We start from the raw sequence: 22,178 nt of genomic DNA on the forward strand, positions 1-22,178 counted from the left end.
CATGAAAGCAGGTTTTCTGTAGCGGAAGCTATTTACTTACTAAAACAAATTGCTCTTAGATATGATTGTGTAAAAGGATGAAAGGACGGCTGGTCTCAACCGAAGCTCAAAGCCCATTGGGGAACCAGGATGCCACCAGCACATCTTTCCTTATTTCTCTAGGAGTCACTAAGACCTTCCCAGTGAACAAATCACAGAACCAAACATCCCTTGTCACCTTGGTGAAAGGCAACTGTAATTGCGATCCTACACCTCACAACATGGAATATGAGACTAGAAGAGCAGGACAGAGAAAAGAAAGATCAGGAGAGAGAGAGAGAGAGAGAGAGGGATTCATTGACGTAGACGTGGTTGAGGTTTGTGCTGCTGTGACAATGCTATAAAGACATAGTGATTTGATGTTATAAAATTATGATGAAAGCAGTGCCTGTGCTCTGGTGTTCCAGCAGCTCCCCAATATGAGCAAACTGTTCAGACGTATTTCCTCCCGGCAGTGGCCCTGTTATGTTACAGAGCCATCTCGCTCCATCACCTCCATCATCAACTACCATCAAACCCACTATCTCAGCAAAACAAAACTACTAGCGTTGCTCTGATAAGCCCTTTCCACTGCACTTACAGTATGATGACAAGTCACCTCGCATCTTGTGTGCTTGGCAAACACAACAAAAAAACGCTGAATAATCTGTCTAACCCCTTTTCCCTCGCTCTGTGACTCTGGGAAAGGTAATCCATAGGTGTGGTTATCTAGGTGTGTGTTACATGCTTTGACATTGAAACACCTCTGCAGATTGAAACTCCAACAAACATACAGTTTTATAGTTTTGCATTGCCCATCTAATAATAATAATAATACAGTTATGAATAAAGTTTATAATGATAAATAGCCATCTTGATATTAGACTGCGTTTAAAAAATGTCTAAACACATCTGACTGACTTTGATTTTGAGGTGGAATACCCCTTCAGTGCTTTGTCTTTGGTTCCCTGACAGCAATACTGCGACAGAGACCTGAACAGGACTCTCGGTCTCCATTAGGCTCGGCCACTAGTTGCAGGTGCAATCAGAATCTGTCTGCACAGGGCCACCGTCTCCACTTCATCCTAATAACACATATCGTCAGTCATTCAATCATCAGGGCGGGAACGCTGATTAAATAAAATCTCTCTCACACACTCTCCCTGGCAAGTAAGTTAAGAGCACGGGTTCCCTCCACAGATAACCGAGCTTAATCTCACTCAGTTTTCTATTGGGAAGCGCTGTGAGTCACATGCTCAGGACAAGTGTAGCGCATCGCCACACCGCCGTTCAACAATTGTAAACGATTACATTTCATTAACTACGTTGCTGTAAGACAACGAGTTGTGCCACAAACGTCAGCCCCACTTTATACGCAATATACTGTACATTGTAAGGCCCTAACGAAGTGGCACTGGAATGTCGAAAGCAGGCCCAAAGCAAAAACCCTACAAGTAAACATTTGCGTCATCTTTGGGGAAAACAAGACTCAAAGAGCCTAAAAAAAAAAAAGCCAGATGAAAAGTGAGATACAGGGATCGAAAGAGAGGGGGGAAAAAAAAAAGTTGGTTTATCCACAGCGTGCCCCTTCATTACATTAACACAGCAATGCTTACCCCTCTCCCCAAGAAAAGATGCAGTAGCAGAGATAGCGGGGGATGATAAAACACTGGTGCTTGTCAACAACATGAAAGGGAAATGAATGGGCGGGCTGACGCAGAACACTGAAGGGGGGGGTAGAAAGGTCTCTACAGAGCTGCTCAGGGTTTTGCAATGTAACACGCTGCGCTCACTTTTCTTGATCTCTTGCTCTTCCGATGAGAACATCTAATGAGGCTCTCACGGGCAACGTGTCCATCATAGGGCAGGCTGAGGCAGGCACAGGGCCTGGCTGGAGACAGATGATAGGCCTTGGTTGAAATGGTTGAAAAGCACACAGCCACTCATCGTGTCACAGTGCATATTCTCTGGGGAGACGGACCACTTCAAAATCAGGCCTGTTATTGATCTACTCTCTTAGAAAAGAAAAAAAAAGGTGCCATCTAAAACCAAAACGTCTTCTTCGGCTGTTTCCATACCCTTTAAAGTCAGAGAAGCCTTTAAAAGAATCCCATTTGGTTCCATGTGGAACCCTTTCCAAAGAGGGTTCCACCTGGAACCAAAAGTGGTTCTCCTATGGAGATGGCCGCAGAACCCTTTTGGAAGCCTTTTTTCTAAGAGTGTACTTTAAATATGTGCTTATTTACCAAGCTATGACTAATCCATAACAAGAAGCTCTGTAGTGCCCGAGTGAGAGGAGAAGAAGGAGAAGCGACAACCCACAGTGACAAACAGACAAGAGAGGGGAGGAAAAAAATGCAGCGAGTGGGCCTTGGATCTCAATCTCTCTCCTCTCCCCTCATGGGCCCCTGTAGTGCAGAGGACGGTTTAGCCTTCTGGTGGACCAGCGTCTGTAACGACAACAAGGAGCCAGCTAGGATCCACCCATAGTGGTGGGACCCAGGCACGGGAAATATTCCTCTAAGAAGCAGCTATGTGGCCCTTGACCAGACCACCCACCCAGGAGTAAAAAACTGCCACCACCCACTCTGTCACAGCATTCATCATGGATCCCGGACCTCCGCCCACAGGCCCCGGGGAGAATGACCCTCTGTCTTCAGACTCGTCAGGCATTCATGGACAGGCTGTCCTCCGGAGATTTCTCAGTGGCAGATAGAGGAGATGCTACAGATGCTAAACCCCTTATTTTTCGCCTCGGTCCTTGAACCGCCAAGCCCCTTGCATGACTTCTGTGATCTTCACTTCCTACAACTGCTCATTCCAAATGTGGAATCATGTGTACGTCAGAAATAACAGCTCAACCAAACCTGTGTACGCACTTAGAAAAACAGAGAACCCTTTTTGGTGCGAGGTACAACCCTTTCGGGTTCCATGTAGAACCTTTTCCACAGAGGGTTTTTGGTTCAGCTTTTACCTAGAACCAAAAAGGGTTATACTTGGAACCAAAAAGGGTTCTCCTATGGGGAACAATGAAAGCATGTATGTGATATCAGCTTTTACCCAAAACAAAATTGATGATAAAAATGTGTCAGTGGTAATGCCAATCTTCACTATTCAGCATGCACTCAGTGTTGAGGTTTACATCGTAATCTGATCTAGTCCCAGTGAGGCTGGCACCACTGCCAGCAATGACGGAACCTCAACTCTTCTGTCAACACCGGCCAAAGCTTTTCGCACTGATCTGTTTACTGGCTAAGAACATATCACTCAGAGCATTATCTCTCTCAAGACTCTTTTTCTTTCAGTATTTTACTCCGTCTCTTTTACTCCCTTTCCTTCTCCCTGTCTCTCTCTCCCTCGCTGTCTTTTACTCGCTCTCTCTCTCTCCCATGGGGTGTCTAGCCCATAATCTCTCCTCTCTCAAGTAAAAGGTGTTAGGTAACAACAGCACAGAACAGGACAGAGCAGGCAGATACAGCATCAACAGGTTGCTATTGATCAATCCACAGTGTGTGTGTGCGTGTGTGTGTGTGTGTGTGTATGTATGTACAGGGACTTTGCCTTGCCATCTCCTAGACAAGACAGCGGTTTGCTGTGTGAATGTGGGCTAACGCAGCCTCCATTTACAGTATGCCCATAGAATACACTAGTTAGTTTCCTCTCTCACCACCATTGTCCTGGATCAATGGCAAACTTAAACGGAAAAGGAGTAAATCCAGTCGGTGACAATGGATTTTGTTACGCCCCGAGCACAATCCACCATTATCCTGCTTTAGATGAACATATAAAACGTGGGCTTTCGTCTAATTGCTTCATTTCTTCTTGCTTCATTCCATTTCCTCTTTACGTTATGTTTCATTCTTTAAAGTCTAAGATGTTGGGGGAGGAGGGGGTGCTAAGCTGACATATGGAGTTTTCTTAAGAAGGTCAAATCACATTTTCAATTTAAGGACCTCTTTAGGTAATAAAAAGAGTATAAAAAAATTATTTGATAAAAATATATAGATGTTGTCCTTGATTACTAAAGCCCATAGAAAATCATTGAATAACATATTCCTAAATGGCAAAGAGGACAGTCAAAAAATGAATCATAAGAAACAAGGTTTTGAAGTTTCTGTCCTAAATCTAAGAGTGCAAAGATGTCAACAAGACAGCTTGAACACTTTTTTTCATTACTACATGATTCCATATGTGTTATTTCATAGTTTTGATGATTCACTATAGTTCTACAATGTAGAAAAAGGAAAGAATTAAGAAAATACCTGGTGTGAGCAGGTGTGTCCAAACTTTTGACTTATATACAGTTGAAGTCAGATGTTAACATAAACCTTAGCCAAATACATTTAAATACATTTAAACTCAGTTTTTCACAATCCCTGACATTTAATCCTAGTACAAATTCCCTGTCTTAGGTTAGTTAGGATCACCACTTTATTTTAAGAATGTGAAATGTCAGAATAATAGTAGATAGAATGATTTATTTCAGCTTTTATTTCTTTCATCACATTCCCATTGGGTCAGAAGTTTACATACACTCAATTAGTATTTGGTAGGATTGCCTTTGAATTGTTTATCTTGGGTCAAATGTTTCGGGTAGACTTCCACAAGCTTCCCACAATAAGTTGGGTGAATTTTGTCCCATTCCTCCTGACAGAGCAGGTGTAACTGAGTCAGGTTTGTAGGCCTCCTTGCTCGCCCACGTTTTTTTTTTCAGTTCTGCCCATGGGATTGAGATCAGGGCTTTGTGATGGCTACTCCAATACCTTGACTTTGTTGTCCTTAAGCCATTTTGCCACAACTTTGGAAGTATGCTTGAGGTCATTGTCCATTTGGAAGACCCATTTGTGACCAAGCTTTAACTTCCTGACTGATGTCTTGAGATGTTGCTTCAATATATCCACATAATTTTCTCTCCTCATGATGCCATCTATTTTGTGAAGTGCACCTGTCCCTCCTGCAGCAAAGCACCCCCACAACATGATGCTGACATCCCCGTGCTTCACAGTTGGGATGGTGTTCTTTGGCTTTCAAGACTCTGTAACGGATGTGAAATGGCTAGCTAGTTAGTGGTGGTGCGCGCTAATAGCGTTTCAATCGGTGACGTCACTTGCTCTGAGACCTTGAAGTAGTGGTTCCCCTTGCTCTGCAAGGGCCGTGGCTTTTGTGGAGTGATGGGTAACGAAGCTTCGTGGGTGACTGTTGTTGATGTGTGCAGAGGGTCCTTGGTTCGAGCCCGGTTAGAAGCTTCTAAAGCCATGACATAATTTTCTGGAATTTTCCAATCTGTTTAAAATCACAGTCAACTTAGTGTATGTAAACTTCTGACCCACTGGATTTGTGATATAGTGAATTATAAGTGAAATAATCTGTCTGTAAACAGTTGTTGGAAAAATTACTTGTGTCACGCACAAAGTAGATGTCCTAACCGACTTGCCAAAACTATAGTTTGTTAACAAGACATTTTTGGAGTGGTTGAAAAACTAGTTAATGACTCCAACCTAAGTGTATGTAAACTTCAAACTTCAACTGTGTGTAATATATATATATATATATATATATATAAAAATCTATATTTTTTATTTTGTAATTTTTTTATACATATTCATAGAATATATATACTTCCATTCGTAAAAAAAAAAAATAATCCGTTCCAGTTACCTTCAGACGCATCCCGTGACACTTGTGGGGGTCATAGAGAACACCATCGTGTTCGTTAGAATCTCCCTTTTCCAAGGTGGGGTCTCATTCGTTTGTGTTCGGACACAACCAGATAGAAGGATTTTGATGGGGATTTGTTTTCTTACATGTACTTTAACTTAGAATGACACACCAGTGCGAATCTAGGGGGTTGGATCCCTGCATTGATTTCGCTAACAGGTTTTACAGATGGGGGTGTTACCAAGTGAGTGTTTTGCTCAAACATACCTTGGTATATATCTCATACTGCAACTTTTCCATGCTAATTCACAAAATGGTGCAAAAAAATTACATGAAGCTTTTTGTCCATATATCAAATATGGCTTGATTATGACTCTTGTTGTAGATGGAGTCTTTTTTTAAAACTCTACTGGCATTACGAAAAAGACATTCCATTGTATGAGCCACATCAGTTTACATCATTTGAATTCATATTCTACACTACCATGGAAATTGTTGCACCACCATACCAGATAGCCATTACGAATATACCCATGAGTTTACGAGTCAAATTGCTACGAAGCTTCATCACGTTGTTCAATACGCTATCTGACCACTCGCATAATTAAATCATCATCCTGAGTGCTTGTGTCAAGTGGAGAGTCAGAAAAACACCATAAAAACAGACCATCTATACACATCTGAATCTACCATCCGCACTAGTACTGACAGGACAGAAAAACACTGCTCGCTCAATTTCCTGAAGACACTTTATCTTATCACACAGGTTCACAGAAAGTTCAGAAAGCAATCGTCAAAAGCTATGTGACTCGCTCTGGCAAGTTTGTTAGGGAAGAAGCATCAGAAATCTATCGAGTTGGGGGGTTTACAGCTCTATTTGTATGCAAAGCATTGGGGAAGCAGTGGGCTACACTAGGTCCAAATGCTTTCCCAGAGTGATGAGTGACGGATGTCCATTCCTTCCTCTACAATAGCCATCGTCCATCCATCACCAGCTGTTCACACACTCCCTAATTGTCCAGCCAGATGGTCAAGGCAAGATGAGGTGGACCCTGGGACTCTGGACCCACTGATCCACTAACTCACACACATGCGATACACACACAAACTCCCACACAATGCATGTAGCCCCATCACTGAATGAATGACTCAACAAGACATTGCCGACCATTCTCGGTTATATTGTACATTTCACTATCGGCCGCTCTCTCTCTCTGTGGAAGCATTACGTGGACCCAGGTCCTATACTGCACCTGTTGACCAGTCCCTCCAGTGAAGCACACGCTTGGTCAGATGGATATCAACCTAGTATGTGTCCAAAATGGCACTCTATTGCCTGATAGGAGACTCTGGCCAGAAGTAGTGCACCAACTTTATGGGTTAGCAAGTTCACTGTCAAACTACTTCTCACATTTAGCTTTTCTCACGGACACAGAGACAGAGAGAGAGAAAGAAAAAAAGGAGAAAGAAAGAAAGAGGAGAAAGAAAGAGAAAGAGAAAGAGGAGAAAGAAAAAAAAGGAGAAGAGAAAGAAAGAGAAGAGAAAGAAAATACAGAAAGAAAGACAGAGAGATAAAGACAGAGATAAAGACAGAGACAGTGAGAGAATCTGAACAATGGTGTCAAAGCAGAGAACACTGGCCCAGTGATGAATGGTGGCTCTCAACAATCAACGCTTTTGAGTGGCGAGGAGCTCTGCTGTGGCAGTGCCAGGGTCTAGTGCCCGCTGTACCAGCTAGTGGTAGCCCCAGCCACCGAGACAAATGCCTGAGCCATCAGCCTCTTTTATATACGGCCTGACATAAGGCACAGAGAAAGAATGTAGCTAAATAATGGCCTGCCCAGCATTTCTATACATGACCCTAAGCATGATGGGATGTTAATTGATTAATTCACTCAGGAACCGCACCTGTGTGAAAGCACCTGCTTTCAATGTACTGTACATTGTATCCCTCATGTATTCAAGTGTTTCCATTATTTTGTCAGTTACCTGTAGATATAAAGAGAGAGAGGAACAAAGGACGGGAGAGAGAAAGAGAGTCAAAACAGAGGAATTCTCTCCCAGTCTGTTGTTAAAGTGCAAGCAGCAAACAATAAACGAATAAAGTACACAGAGCAGGCCCTGTTTTATCTGGATAAGGTGTCCAACATCCCTCGCAGTCTTGTCTGATAGACAAGAAAACTTTTAACAGGCCCATAAGAAAATCTAATTCCCTGGCATGTTGTGGTTCACTTTTCATTTTACATCCTGACCCTTGGAGCTTTACAATGGAGTTAGTAACGAACAGACAAACGAGCGATCGACGGATGGAGCGAAGGGAGCCAGGAGCACCCACTCATATCCTCTTCTCCTTCAGCCAGAACAGAAGAGCATAGAGCTCTTAACCCAATCAGCCCTGGGACAGACTAATGCAGTCTGCTGCAGCATAGGCAAGGCAGCAGCACGTCCGTTAGAAAAGGCAGAGGACGGGCCAGGTCACAAATGCAATCAGAACCAAGATGCAAACATGAAATAAGTAATAATTGACTTATGGTGAAATCATTCAATTTTCTTGAAAGAGGCAAGACGGTGGAGATCTTGAACGGAATTGCTCGTTCATAAAAGGTAGAAGACCCATGTCTATTCCTCTATTTTTTCCCTTCTTTTATACCCAAGACATTCAGCAATTTATTCCAGTTGCTTTTGAATTAAATTCAATATCTGAATCGAGTCATTTTAGCTATTTTGACTTTCCCGGGTTTCAAGGTTGACTACTTGAGCACACAGTTTTGGTTTCATAATGTCGGTCCCACAGACTTTGGCCACACTTTCCTTGAGCTTAAAGAGCAAACGCAGTTCAAGTGGATCGAAAAAGATATATACACCCACGTGGCCTGAAACCTTCTCCAGCATGAGAAAACATTCACCTGCATTGGGATATGCTCAGAGAGCCTCTCACATCCCTGTGACGACCTTTAGGCCTAGACCACCTTGTCCTCAGTGAAAGAGAACCACAGCGACAGCACCACGAGAGATCTTGATTAGAATATCCCAGCTAATGTTGGTTTAATTCTATTCCGCAAGAAGAGGGGACGGACGGACGGATGGACGGACGGACGGACGGGGGGGGGGGTGGAGTGACAGACTGACAGGCAGGGAAGATGGTCAGCTAAGGAAACCCAGACAGGTCAGGAGGATCTGGAGCCAGGGCGGACACAGACAGACCTGGACTGTGGCTGCAGCCTGAGTGTAGGCCCCGGAGCAGACCTAGGTAATGGAGCCATAATGGCCTTTTAACAGCACACAAATGCTGACTGGGGTGTGTTTGCTCAGGACTGGAAAACGAGTGCAAAGTCTGTTAACAGAAAGTGTGGCGTGGATACGTTAGAGACCTTATCGCTTGAGAGGCCTCAGCGACAGGAGAGGTTTGCTGATGCCAACTCAAACAGAACACACCACTAAGCTGGCTCTCACAAACCACTTTAACCATGGCAATTTGGTGGGAAATTCCATATTTTTTACTCTCCGTACCAAGCCGTCAAATTGTTTCGGTCAATGTGCTTGAGAACAATAATGAATGTTCTTTCCTCTCTCGAAGTTGATGAGAGTTCTAGAAAGAGGCATTTGACAAAATAACAGAGTGCTAAACAGCCTGTTAAGAACGGTTTGATATTAACAACACCTGATAAAAACAGCACACCATAAAAGAGCCTGGACTACAGACTGACACGAGATCAGGATCCATCAAACCTGAATGTTACATACCTGTTGTGTCAGTGCCCTAACAAAGCCCACACTTCAAATATAATAATAACAACAACAACAACAATAATAGTAATAATATTGGATAATTGGATAATTTGTCTCATTGACATGAAATTTTGTTTTGCAAGAGAGAGCGGTCAATTCAACAATGAAAAGATCAAGTCCCAAAATCTCTCTCTCTCTCTCTCTGGCCGATGTTGCTTATCTTAATGAATCAAAAAGCCAATCCAGTGATTTTCTCTATACAGATTGCCACCAGGTGAGTTGCGTACGAACAGCTTTGAAGCGCATTCCTATAAAAAGTTGATGAGGGCCGCAGGGATAATAATTGCATTCGATGTGTCAGGGTAAGTGTCTCCTTTCTTAATGAGATCAACGACTTTCACCTGCATCGGAACTCTCTCAAATCCCTTAACACTTTATAGCAGAACCTGAGCCGGGCTAAAGTTCCAGTTAAAGAAAGAGCTTCCTCATTTTCAACTTTGTACGGTATAAACAAAAGGGTATCATCCCACTCCTAGTCCCTTCCGCCACCTTCCTGAAATCATAATTTGTCACTCGTTGAACGTCACTGGTGGGTGACCATTTTGTGCCTTCCAAAATATATGTTTTCCCTCCGTCTCAGAATCAGCAAGGTACACCGACAGACACGTGTTTATGTTTAATAATTGACAAGGTGTGTATGTTGTTCTAGGATCAGGTGATACTATATCTTACCTCCCCAGGTTTAAACAGGGTTCCCTTTAGGTGGGGGTGTTTGAAACAACCGATTTTTGATTGGAGAGCCTAGACCGACACAGCATTGACCAATGACAAGTGTTTAACTCATGGGACATGAATTGGCTGCAGGTGGATCTCTAGTTACGGATCAATCTAAATGCTGTGCACTAACATCCCCAGCTGATAACAAGGTGCATTATTGAGGATGAAAGTATACCTGCCAATAACAGAACATCTCACTGTCAGGTACATGAATACAGACTCACCTGCATGCACACATGTGCACAGGGGCGAATGTAAGCAAGAATGCGCAAGCACCAACTCACACACACAAACAAACAAAAACAAAACACACTAGATCAGTCAATAATCCCAGTTACATGCCACATCTCATGCTTCTTGACCTGTAGTTAACCTTGTTCCCCAACCCTGAATCCCTCCCTCCGCCCATCTCCTCTCCTCATCTCCTCTCCTCCACACACACACACACACACACACACAGAGAGAGACACAGAGAAAATGGCTTTTTTATGGATCTGGTGCCCATTGTAACCAAGGCACACTGAGCTTTCATCTCTTGTTCTGCTACTTGGGGGCACTCTCTACCTTTCCTCTCCCTCCCTGCTCTCTCTCCCTGCTCTCTCGGTTTCTCTCCTCCCTCAGTCTCCCCGCTTTCTCTCACTTCCTTCCCTCCTGGCCTCTTTCTCTGTCTCCCTGCCCAATCTCCCTTCCCTCTCTAACGTACTGCTCTTTATTACCTGGTTCTCTTTGCGTTCTCTACCTTTTCTTGCTCTCTTCCCCCTCTGTCTTCCCTCCCTCCCTTACTAATCTTCTCCTCCTTCTCTCAATGAGAGACGTGACGAAAGCCCTAAGACCTTCCTTTACACTGTGCCACACGATAAGCACTAGGGTCATCATTACCCTTACAGAATAACAGGCAGTGGCCTTCTCCGCCCCCTGCCTACCTCACACCTCTCCCCATTAATTAGTGTTGTCTTTGTGTCTCCATGTGTATGGTGATCAGAGGCAGTGGTGCGCCACAGGGGTCAGCTTTGAGCTGCTTGTTTGTTGTTCGGCTCCCAGTCGATACGGTGTTCCAGGGGTGTGCTCATGTGCAGGAACACAAAGAACATTTCTCTAACGCCACGGGTGCAACAGCCAGACCTCAGCTCTTTTAATCAGAACTGATAAATGGTGAAAAGGGGGAGAGAATGACCGTTTGCTGTTCAATTCACAGTGTCTGGTGTGTTGTGACTGAGGCTTTTGATTCAGGATTTGATAGAGGATCAATTAGATGATATTCCATCGGATTGTGTCTGATTAAACATATGCTGAAATATTTCGATTCTACCTTCACATTTTTCCTTTGATCGTTAGGCGAAGCCATTGCACGAGGGATAAAAGGGGTTTTCAAAAAATATTGTTTTATCTTGCGATAAATATGTACAGTTGAAGTTGGAAGTTGACATACACCTTAGCCAAATACATTTAAACTCAGTTTTTCACAATTCCTGACATTTAATCCTAGTACAATTCCCTGTCTTAGGCCAGTTAGGATCACCACTTTAATTAAGAATGTGAAATGTCAGAAAAATAGTAGAGAGAATTGATTTATTTCAGCTTTTATTTCTTTCATCACATTCCCAGAGGGACAGAAGTTTGCATACAATCAATTAGTATTTGGTAGCATTGCCTTTAAATTGTTTAACTTGGGTCAAACATTTCAGGTAGCCTTCCACAAGCTTCCCACAATAAGTTTGGCCCATTCCTCCTGACAAAGATGCTGTAACTGAGTCAGATTTGTAGGCCTCCTTGCTCACACACACACACTTTTTCAGTTCCGCACACAACTTTTCTATGGGATTGAGGTCAGGGCTTTGTGAAGGGCACTCCAATACCTGGACTTTGTTGTCCTTAAGCCATTTTGCCACAACTTTGGAAGTATGCTTGGGGTCATTGGACATTTCTCCAAAAAGCATGATCTTTGTCCACATGTGCAGTTGCAATCCGTAGTCTGGCTTTTTTATGGCGGTTTTGGAGCAGTGGCTTCTTCCTATTCTGAGGGACATTTCAGGTTATGTCGATATAGGAGTCGTTTTACTGTGGATATAGATACTTTTGTACCTGTTTCCTCCAGCATCTTCACAAGGTCCTTTGCTGGTTTTCTGGGATTGATTTGCACTTTTCGCACCAAAGTACATTCATCTCTAGGAGACAGAATGAGTCTAATTCCTCAGTGGTATGACGGCTGCGTGGTCCCATGGTGTTTATACTTGCGTACTATTGTTTGTACAGTTGAACGTGATACCTTCAGGCATTTGGAAATTGCTCCCAAGGATGAACCAGACTTGTGGAGGTCTACAATAATTTTCTGAGGTCTTGGCTGATTTCTTTTGATATTCCCATGATGTCAAGCAAAGAGGCAGTGAGTTGAAGGTAGGCCTTGAAATACATCCACAAGTACACCTCCAATTGACTCAAATTATGTATTGTGTCATGCACAAAGTAGATGTCCTAACCGACTTGCCAAAACTATAGTTTGTTAAACAAGAAATTTGTGGAGTGGTTGAAAAATGAGTTTTAATGACTCCCACCTAAGTGTATGTAAACTTCCAACTTCAACTGTATGAATGAGTGAAGCAGACTTAGATTTTCTACATTGAAAGATACACTACATCACCAAATGTATGTGGAAACCCCTTGAAATGAGTGGATTCGGGCTATTTCAGCCATGCTCGTTGCTGACAGGTGTATAAAATTGAGCACACAGCCATGCAATCTCCATACACAAACATTGGCAGTAGAATGGCCCGTACTGAAGAGCTCAGTGACTTTCAACGTGGCACCGTCATAGGATGCCAACTTTCCAAAAAGTCAGTTCATAAAATTTCTGCCCTGCTAGAGCTGCCCCGGTCAACTGTAAGTGCTGTTGTTGTGAAGTGAAAACGCCTAGGAGCAACAACGGCTCAACGCGACCGCCGTGTGTTGAAGTGGGTAGCGTGTGAAAAATCATCTGTCCTTGGTTGCAACACTCCCTAAAGAGTTCCAAACTGCCTCTGGAAGCAAAGTCAGCACAAGAACTGTTCGTTGGGAGCTTCATGAAATGGGTTTCCATGGCCGAGCAGCCGCACACAAGCCTAAGATCACCATGCGCAATGCCAAGTGTCAGTTGGAGTGGTGTAAAGCTCGCTGCCATTGGACTCTGGAGCAGTGGAAACGCGTTCTCTGGAGTGATGAATCTGGGTTTGTGTGAATGCCAGGAGAACGCTACCTGCCCCAATGCAGTGCCAGCTGTAAAGTTTGGTGGAGGAGGAATAATGGTCTGGGGCTGGTTTCATGGGTTGGGCTAGGCCCCTTAGTTCCAGTGAAGGGAAATATTTATGCTAAAGCATACAATGACATTGTAGAACATTTTGTGCTTCCAACTTTGTGGCAACAGTTTGGGGAAGGCCCTTTCCAGTTTCAGCATGACAATGCACCTGTGCACAAAGGTCCATACAGAAATGGTTTGTCGAGATTGGTGTAGAAGAACTTGACTGGCCTGCACAGAGCACTGACCTCAACCCCATCGAACACCTTTGTAATTGGAACGCCGACTGCGAGTCAGGCCTAATCTCCCAACATCAATGCCGACCTCACTAATGCTCTTGAAGCTGAATGGAAGCGACGTTACAATAACTAGTGGAAAGCCTTCCCAGAAGAGTGGAGGCTGTTATAGCAGCAAAGGGGGGGACCAACTCCATATTAATGTCCATGATTTTGGAACGAGATGTTCGACAATGAGGTCTTTGGCCATGTAGTGTAGGTTTCATCCATTACACATGGGATCTAAATGACATATACAAAACAATTCAATTCAAGTAGGCAAAATGAAATTGTAAAAAAAAAAAAAAGATAAAGTAGATGACGAGACGTCTTGTTTCTTCTCATTGAATAAAACTTTAATTACAGACTGATGTACAGTATCAGTCAAAAGATTTGTCCAATCTACACATTCTAGGGTTTTTCTTTATTTCAATTAACAGGTGTGCCTTGTTAAAAGTTAATTTGTGGAATTTCATTCCTTCTTAATGCATTTGAGCCAATCAGTTTTGACACGGTAGGGGTGGTATACAGAAGATAGCCCTATTTGGTAAAAGACCATGTCCATATTATGGCAAGAACAGCTCAAAAAAGCAAAGAGAAACGACAGTCCATTTTTACTTGAAGACATGAAAGTCAGTCAATCCGTAAAATTTCAAGAACTTTGAATGTTTTTCAAGTGCAGTCGCAAAAACCATCAAGCGCTATGATGAAATTGGCTCATGAGGACCGCCACAGGAAAGGAAGGCCCAGAGTTACCTCTGCTGCAGAGGATAATATGTTTTAAATGTTACATTTAACCTTTATTTAACTAGGCAAGTCAGTTAAGACCAAATTCTTATTTATAATGACGGCCTACATCGGCAAAACCCGGACGACGCTGGGCCAATTGTGCGCCGCCCTATGGGACTCCCAATCACAGCCAGTTGTGACACAGCCTGGAATCAAAGCAGGGAGTCTGTAGTGACACCTCTAGCACTGAGACAAAGTGCCTTAGACCGCTGCACCACTCGGGAGCCCAACTAAGGTTAAGTTCATTAGGGTTACCAGCCTCAGAAATTGCAGCCCAAATAAAAATAAGTTCAAGAAACAGACACATCTCAACATCAACTGTTCAGAGGAGACAGCGTCAATCAAGCCTTCATGGTCGAATTGCTGCAAAGAAACCACTACTAAAGGACACCAATAAGAAGAAGAGACATGCTTGGACCATTAAACACGATCAATAGACATTAGACCGGTAGAAATCTGTCCTGATGGGTCCAAATGTGAGATTTTTGGTTCTGTTTCTTTGTGAGATGCAGAGTAGGTGAACGGATGATCTCCACATGTGTTGTTCCCACCGTGAAGCATGGAGGAGGAGGTGTGATGGTGCATTGCTGGTGACACTGTCAGTGATTTATTTAGAATTCAAGGCACACTTAACCAGCATGGCTACTATATTATTCTGCAGCGATACACCATCCCATCTGGTTTGTGCTTAGTGGGACTATCATTTGTTTTTCAACAGGACAATGACCCAACACACCTCCAGGCAGTGTAAGGGCTATTTGACTAAAAAGGAGAGTGATAGAATGCTGCATCAGATGACCTGTCTTCCACATCACCTGACCTCAACCCAATTGAGATGGTTTGGGATGAGTTGGACCACAGAGTGAAGGAAAAGCAGCCAACAAGTGCTCAGCATATGTGGGAACTCCTTGGACTGTTGGAAAAGTATTCTAGGTGAAGCTGGTTGAGAGAATACCAAACGTGTGTAAAGCTGTCAGAGGCAAAGTGTGGCTACTTTGAAGAATCTAAAATATATTTTGATTTGTTGAAAAATGTATATGATTCCATGTGTTATTTCATAGTTTTGATGGTCTTCACTATTATCCTACAATGTGGAAAATAGTAAAAAATAAAGAAAAACCTTTGAATAAGTAGGTGTCCAAACTTTTGACTGGACCTGTATGTCCACCTAATTTGGCATAACACTTCATGGGAAACCTCATCTGCATGTAAAATGTAAATTAACTCACACCAGCATTTCTAAAGTGCACTGTTTGCCTCCTTACTGGTAGCAATCTCCATCACTGTAGAGAAATCACGAGTAGCCAACCATCTAGGACTCTCAGCCAGCTTTCTGTGGCTCTGCTATAACACCATGGATTCTGCCCTCACCTGTTAAGTTGGAGTACTACATTTAGGGCACAATCATCTTTTTATACATTCCTTGTATTTCTACACTTTTTATTTATCTAGGCATACCCTGAGATGCACCCGCAATGTATACAAAATTTGCAAAGCTCTCAATTCACTGTTAGAGCAGACAGTCCAAGTAGCCTAGAGGAGTAGAGGTGGATGGAAAACAATCTTCATTTACAGGTTGACAGAGTGCGGAGGGAGGGAACAGGGGATGTAGCACTCTTTCCATTACCAGGTTGGGTCACACCCATCACCATTAGCAATGAATCCCTGGGCCACGGTTACCTTGTCATCACTCGGGTTCCTTCACTGAAAGATACTCTGCATTGAGAGATGGGCTGCATGTGTGTTATGCTGTTATGAAGCACTGCATTTTTTTCTGTTGATGAAAATACATTTAAGAGCATTGCTTGAAGTGGACCAGTGCTGACTGGTATAGAGTACCAGCAACTCAAATTGTCTGCTTTAGTACCAGCACCCCTTGCAAAATATTGGCACCCCAAGTGTACCGGCACCCAAAATGAGGACCGTCACCTATTTTTATTCCACTTGAAGCAATGTTTAAGAAGAGCTTTTCGGGTGAGGGGCTCTCAGATAAGGCATTTAGGGAACACGTTTTTACTACAACCTTTAAATCATTATGAAGCAACAGCATTGGAGCGTAACCACGACAACCCTTTACATCTTTTGTAACGGTATGTATTATGGCTGACTTTGCTTTGTGTCTGCTTGTTCTTTACCAAAAACTGGCATACAACTAAAACATCTGAAATAAAATAAAAACTCCTTACCAAAGACCTCATCTTGTGATTCGGGTTCTGCCATGATCTCACCAATGGGTGCTGGTTCTATGGTCTGTTCTGCTTCTGGTGACGAAGGCTTTTAAAAGAGAGAGAGAGCACAAACAGAAAGAGGTGAGCTGAGATACCATGGCAACAGAGCAGAGAGGCTTTTCATTATCAGCCACATGGAGCTGAATCTGATATTTGTTTAGAGGCTTACCTGAATTATCGCAGCACACAAAAGTCAGACACATTTGCAGTATTTTTGGGACGTCCTTATTATCATAAAAGCATTGCTAAAAGCATTAACCCCCCCCTCTCCTTTAGACACTTACACACACCTATGCCATCACATGCATGTACACTGAGTGTACAAAACATTAAGGACACCTTCCTAATATTGAGTTGCACTCCCCACTTTTCCCCCTCAGAACAGCCTCAATTCGTTGGGGCATGGACTCTACAAGGTGTCGAAAGCCTTCCACAGAGATGCTGGCCAATGTTGACTCCAATGCTTCCCACAGTTGTGCCAAGTTGGCTGTATATCCTTCGGGTGGTGAACCACTCTTGATACACACGGGAAACTGTTGAGCGTGAAAAAGCCAGCAGCATTGCAGTTCTTGACACACTCAAATCGGTGTGCCTGGCACCTACCACCATACCCCGTTCAAAGGCACTTACATATTTTGTCTTGTCAATTCACCCTGTGAATGGCACACATACACAATCAATTATCTCAAAGCATAAAAATCCTTATTTAACCGGTCTCCTCCTTTTCATCACAGATTGAAGTGGATTTAACAAGGGGCATAAATAAGGGATCATACATAGACTTAACTGGTGAATCCAGTTATCCAGCTATGTCATGGAAAGTACACTCAGTGTAAATGCACACACAAACACAAAAACACACGTGCAAACACACACATACGCACACATGGATGCACACACACACACATTAAAAAAAAATATATATATATATATATATATATATATTAGAAATATAGAAAATTGTCCCTCTGTGTTCAGAATATTATGGTGACTCAGTTGGACTTTGTGTTCTTTTTCAAGCATACCAGGCAAGTCAATAGCATCTTACGTATCCCGTTCCATCAATTCCAAATAAAATGTACCATTATCTGAGCACTGGGTGGTACATTAACTTTACTTTGAATCTTACAATATACTGTATTATTTCCCATTAGACACCATTCGAAACATTTTGAAATCCCCTTTCCAGTCACATTTCCCATCTCCTTCCAGAAATATAATACACCTCCTCTCTTCTCTGACTGCTTTTTATCACAAACCGTTGGGGGACTTTAAAAACGCGGCTATTTCAACAAAGTGGGCCATGCAGCCACGAGTGGCAGCCTAGCCTGCTTGTCACCGTCCGCAGGTAGGAGCTGACGACATGACTTCTTTGCACCTTATCATAATAGGAGGGATGATATTTCTATCTTGTTGAGAAGAGCATCCCAGGGGGAGAGGACAGACGGAGGGATGGAGGGAAGCTGCACAGCTACACAGAACGAGATAAGGCCAGCCACTCGCACCACGATGAAGGGGGAATCAAATTCAACTTTTTGAGGAGGGCCGAGGCAGAGGTTAATGCTAAATCAAGCAGCATAATAGCTACTCTTGCTTCAGAAATAGGTAAGACTGGGAGAATATGCAATCTCAACCAAAATCTGTCTGTTCTCTATATTCAATGGGGTTCTTCATATAAAGCATGCCTATCTGTTTCTCCAAGGTTATGCATGTTGGTCTGATATTTCTTGAAATGCTACCTTTTGAAAATGTCTATCTGATTTCAATTGGATGGGCTTTCAAATGGATGTATATAAAAAGATGAGCTGGTTCCCCTTTTTCCATGTGTAGTTTCCAAAAGCTTTCTAAGCTCTTATAGTCTGGGGGGATTTGGAGTGTAGTGATTGAAGTAGGGTTGCAAAGGGTCGGAAACCTTCCGGAAATCTTCCATGCGAAGTTAAGCCCGGGAATTTGGGCAATTTTGCTTAAATTCATCAAAAAAAGTTAGCTTATAACAGTGAACCTTTTTTTGTGGGATACAGATAAGGCAATTCCGGGTCTTGTGGCATATTTTGGTTAAACTATCCCCAATTCAATGGAATTGCAACCCTCTGCATGCACAGTGCATTCTTCCATCACAAAGGCAGTGCACTCTTCCATCACATGTACAGCTCATTCTCAAGATCTTGCACACTAATGAGATGCTATTGAGCCCACACTACTACACTGTCTGAGCCAAGGACTACATGCTTTCTGGTAAGTTTTGATTACAATACTGGGTGGGGGGGGGAATATATTTTATATGACATACAGGATTTTTTGGTTAACTAGTAAATAGTAGCCTACAGCAAAGTGTGTTTAGTTTTTTTAGTTAGTTTTTGCTACCATGTGGGTTTTAGCTTGCTTGAGCCTGCTAACTGAGGATTGTTAATTCACCTGTTCCCATACAGGTTTCATTTTAAAACATGTATCTTACAAAGGAGTTGTTTAATCTAACTGCTGTGTACATTTGCAAATACTGTGCCAAATCATGTGTGAAGAATGCAACAAAGAAGCAGAATCATCTGGCCAAGTGCATAAAGTTCCCTCTGCGCTCACAACAAGCAACCTCTGACAAAAGTCCCTCTACATATATTCGAGGTGAAAATGATGAATCAGACACCTTATCAATAGCAACAGCTCATGGTCCTCCTGGAATCAGATTTTTCTTTGACTCAATGGAGGAACGCAGTCAGAGAAATTATAATGAATGTCTTGCTCGAGTCGTGTATGCAACTGGTTCACCTATGGTTCACCTCAACTGGTTCACCTATGGTTCACCTCAACTGGTTCACCTCTGACGCTCACAGGCATTGGAAGATTGGAATTGTATTGGAAGAGATTTCTGAATGTTCTTCACCCAGCATACACCTCTCCAAGTAGACATGCTTTATCTTCTCATTTGCTGGATGCAGAGTTCATGTGAAGGTAAGGCAAATCAGAGAGAAGGCAGACTGTATTGCAATCATCTATGATGGGTGGACGAATGTTCGTGGGCAAGGAGTTACCTACATAATCTCCACCCCTAAACCAGTACTCTACAAGAGCACAGACACAAGGGACAACAGACACACCGGTCTCTATATTGCAGATGAGCTGAAGGCAGTCATCAATGACCTTGGACCACAGAAGGTATTTGCATTGGTGACAAACAATGCTGCGAACATGAAGGCTGCTTGGTCTAAAGTGGAGGAGTCCTACCCACACATCACACAGATTGGGTGTGTTGCTCATGCATTGAATCTGCTCCTCAAGGACATCATGGCACCAAAAACAATGGATACACTCTACAAGAGAGCCAATGAAAAGGTTAGGTATGTTAAGGGTCATCAAGTTATAGCAACAATCAATCTCACCAAGCAAAGTGAGAAGAATAAGAGCACCACATTGAAGCTGTCCAGCAACACCCGTTGGGGTGGTGTTGTCATCATGTTTGACAGTCTCCTGGAGGGGAAGGAGTCTGAAAGAAATGGCCATATCACAGTCTGCCGATGTGGACAGCCCCATCAAGAGGATCCCCCTGGATGATGTATTTTGGGATATAGTGATAAGCAGCCTACAGTAGTAGAATTTCACAGATTGAGGGAGACAATGCCATCCTGTCTGATGTTCAGACTCTGCTTACAGATGTAAGAGAAGAAATCCATACTGCCCTGCCCACTTCACTGTTGCTCCAAGCAGAGGAAACTGCAGTTCTGAAATACATCAAAAAGCGTGAAGACTTCTGCCGGAAGCCCATACACACTGCAGCATACATGTTGGACCCCAAGTATGCTGGCAAGAGCATCCTGTCTGGTGCAGAGATCAACAAGGCCTATGGTGTTATCACTACTGTGCCTCGCCACCTTGGCCTGGATGAGGGCAAGGTTCTTGGCAGTCTGGCAAAGTACACTTCCAGGGCCAACATATCTCTTCATCCACATGGTGGAAGGGACTTTGTTGATCTGAAGCTCTTTCTCCCGTTGCCTCCATCATCCTCCAAATCCCACCAACATCAGCCACCTCAGAGCGCAACTGGTCCTTGTTTGGGAACAGACACACCAAAGACGCAACAGGCTGATCAATACATGGGTTGAAAAATTGGTGGCCATCTTGAGGCTTTTTTTTACCCCCTTTTCTCCCCAATTTCGTAGTATCCAATTGTTAGTAGTTACTGTCCTGTCCCATCGCTACAACTCCCGCACGAGCTCCAGAGAGGCGAAGGTCGAGAGCCATGCGTCCCCCCAAACAGAAAGCCTGGCCTTAACAAAAAGGATGTATTCTTACTGAGGGATTGTACAACTTCTAAATCCACATCCTAAGGAATACATTTCAAACAGAGTGAAGCAATATTGCTGGCCACAGATATAAAATCAGTGTCAGGAAATAGACAAAGAAGGATCCCATTGAACTTAAACTGTAACATACAATTACTTGAGACAAGTGAAAATAATAGCGCTCAGGGAAATGTAATATATTTTTTTTATTGTAATATTAAATTGTCAAAGAGCTGGTAATTTAACAGCATGTATCCCACTTTAATTATGAGTAAAACAAATTAGTGTGCAACAGGATAAAATGTCAGTGGTGCTGTGACATTAATGGTGAAAACAAGTATCAGCATCAAACAATACTCATCTGTACAACTGCAAGCCACACTAGTCACATGAATATTGCCTCGTCAAAGTCTTTCTGCTGTGCTTGTCTGCTGTGTTCGACAGGTCGTCATTGCAAATTAGAATCTGTAATTCTCTGCAAAAACAAAGGTTAAATAAAAAAATGAATATAATCTGCTGTATTTGTCCCTGCGAAGGTCTCCAAATATGAAATGTATTCGCGTTCTAACAGAAATATCCAGAGGTACCCTCTTTACCCTTAAAGAAATGTTGTGTGGGGAGCTTTACTTCCTTGTTTCGGAGAGCAGTGAACATGAATGTTACTATGGAGCATGATTGCGTAACATGGGGGAGAGCAAGTACAGGAAGGGATCGCTTCTGCTGCTACCCAAGCATGAACAGGTTTGGAACAAATGAGAAGGAGCTATTTACGACCCCCTTAGCTTTTGGGAGAGAAACTGAACAAACCTGGGTTCAATACTATTTGAAACGGCAAACCCCGCCCATTTGGCATTCCCAAGGCAGACTAAAGCAAACGCTCAAAAGTATTTGTAACATTTCAAATAGTATTTCAACCCATATCTGCTACTGAACACAATTCCAGTAAGGCAGGTACCTGAGCCAGCATGCTGAGCTGAAGATGGGAGCCTGTAAGTTACAGTTCAACACAAAAAGACACTCCTCTCGGGGCAGGAAAGTGTGGACAATAGCCTAACTAACTGGGCCGCAGGCTCCCTCCACTGGAGACTGGATTTACAAGCTGCCTCTCGTCTTAATCCGCAATGAATTCACACAATCAGCTATATCAGCTATGATACAAGCA

At 43.0% G+C, this 22,178-nt stretch overlaps 1 protein-coding gene across 1 annotated transcript in view; it reads right to left on the minus strand.

Moving 5' to 3' along the window:
• Nucleotides 1–22,178, minus strand: part of LOC112232298 (myelin basic protein) — a 45,270-nt gene that overhangs the window by 2,150 nt on the left and 20,942 nt on the right. The window contains exon 3 of the mRNA XM_024399254.2: nucleotides 16,701–16,788. Within this exon, the coding sequence (XP_024255022.1) occupies nucleotides 16,701–16,788 (88 nt within the window). The remainder of the gene's footprint in view (nucleotides 1–16,700; nucleotides 16,789–22,178) is intronic.

Source organism: Oncorhynchus tshawytscha, linkage group LG03 (genome assembly GCF_018296145.1).
Source record: "Oncorhynchus tshawytscha isolate Ot180627B linkage group LG03, Otsh_v2.0, whole genome shotgun sequence".
NCBI lineage: Eukaryota > Metazoa > Chordata > Actinopteri > Salmoniformes > Salmonidae > Oncorhynchus > Oncorhynchus tshawytscha.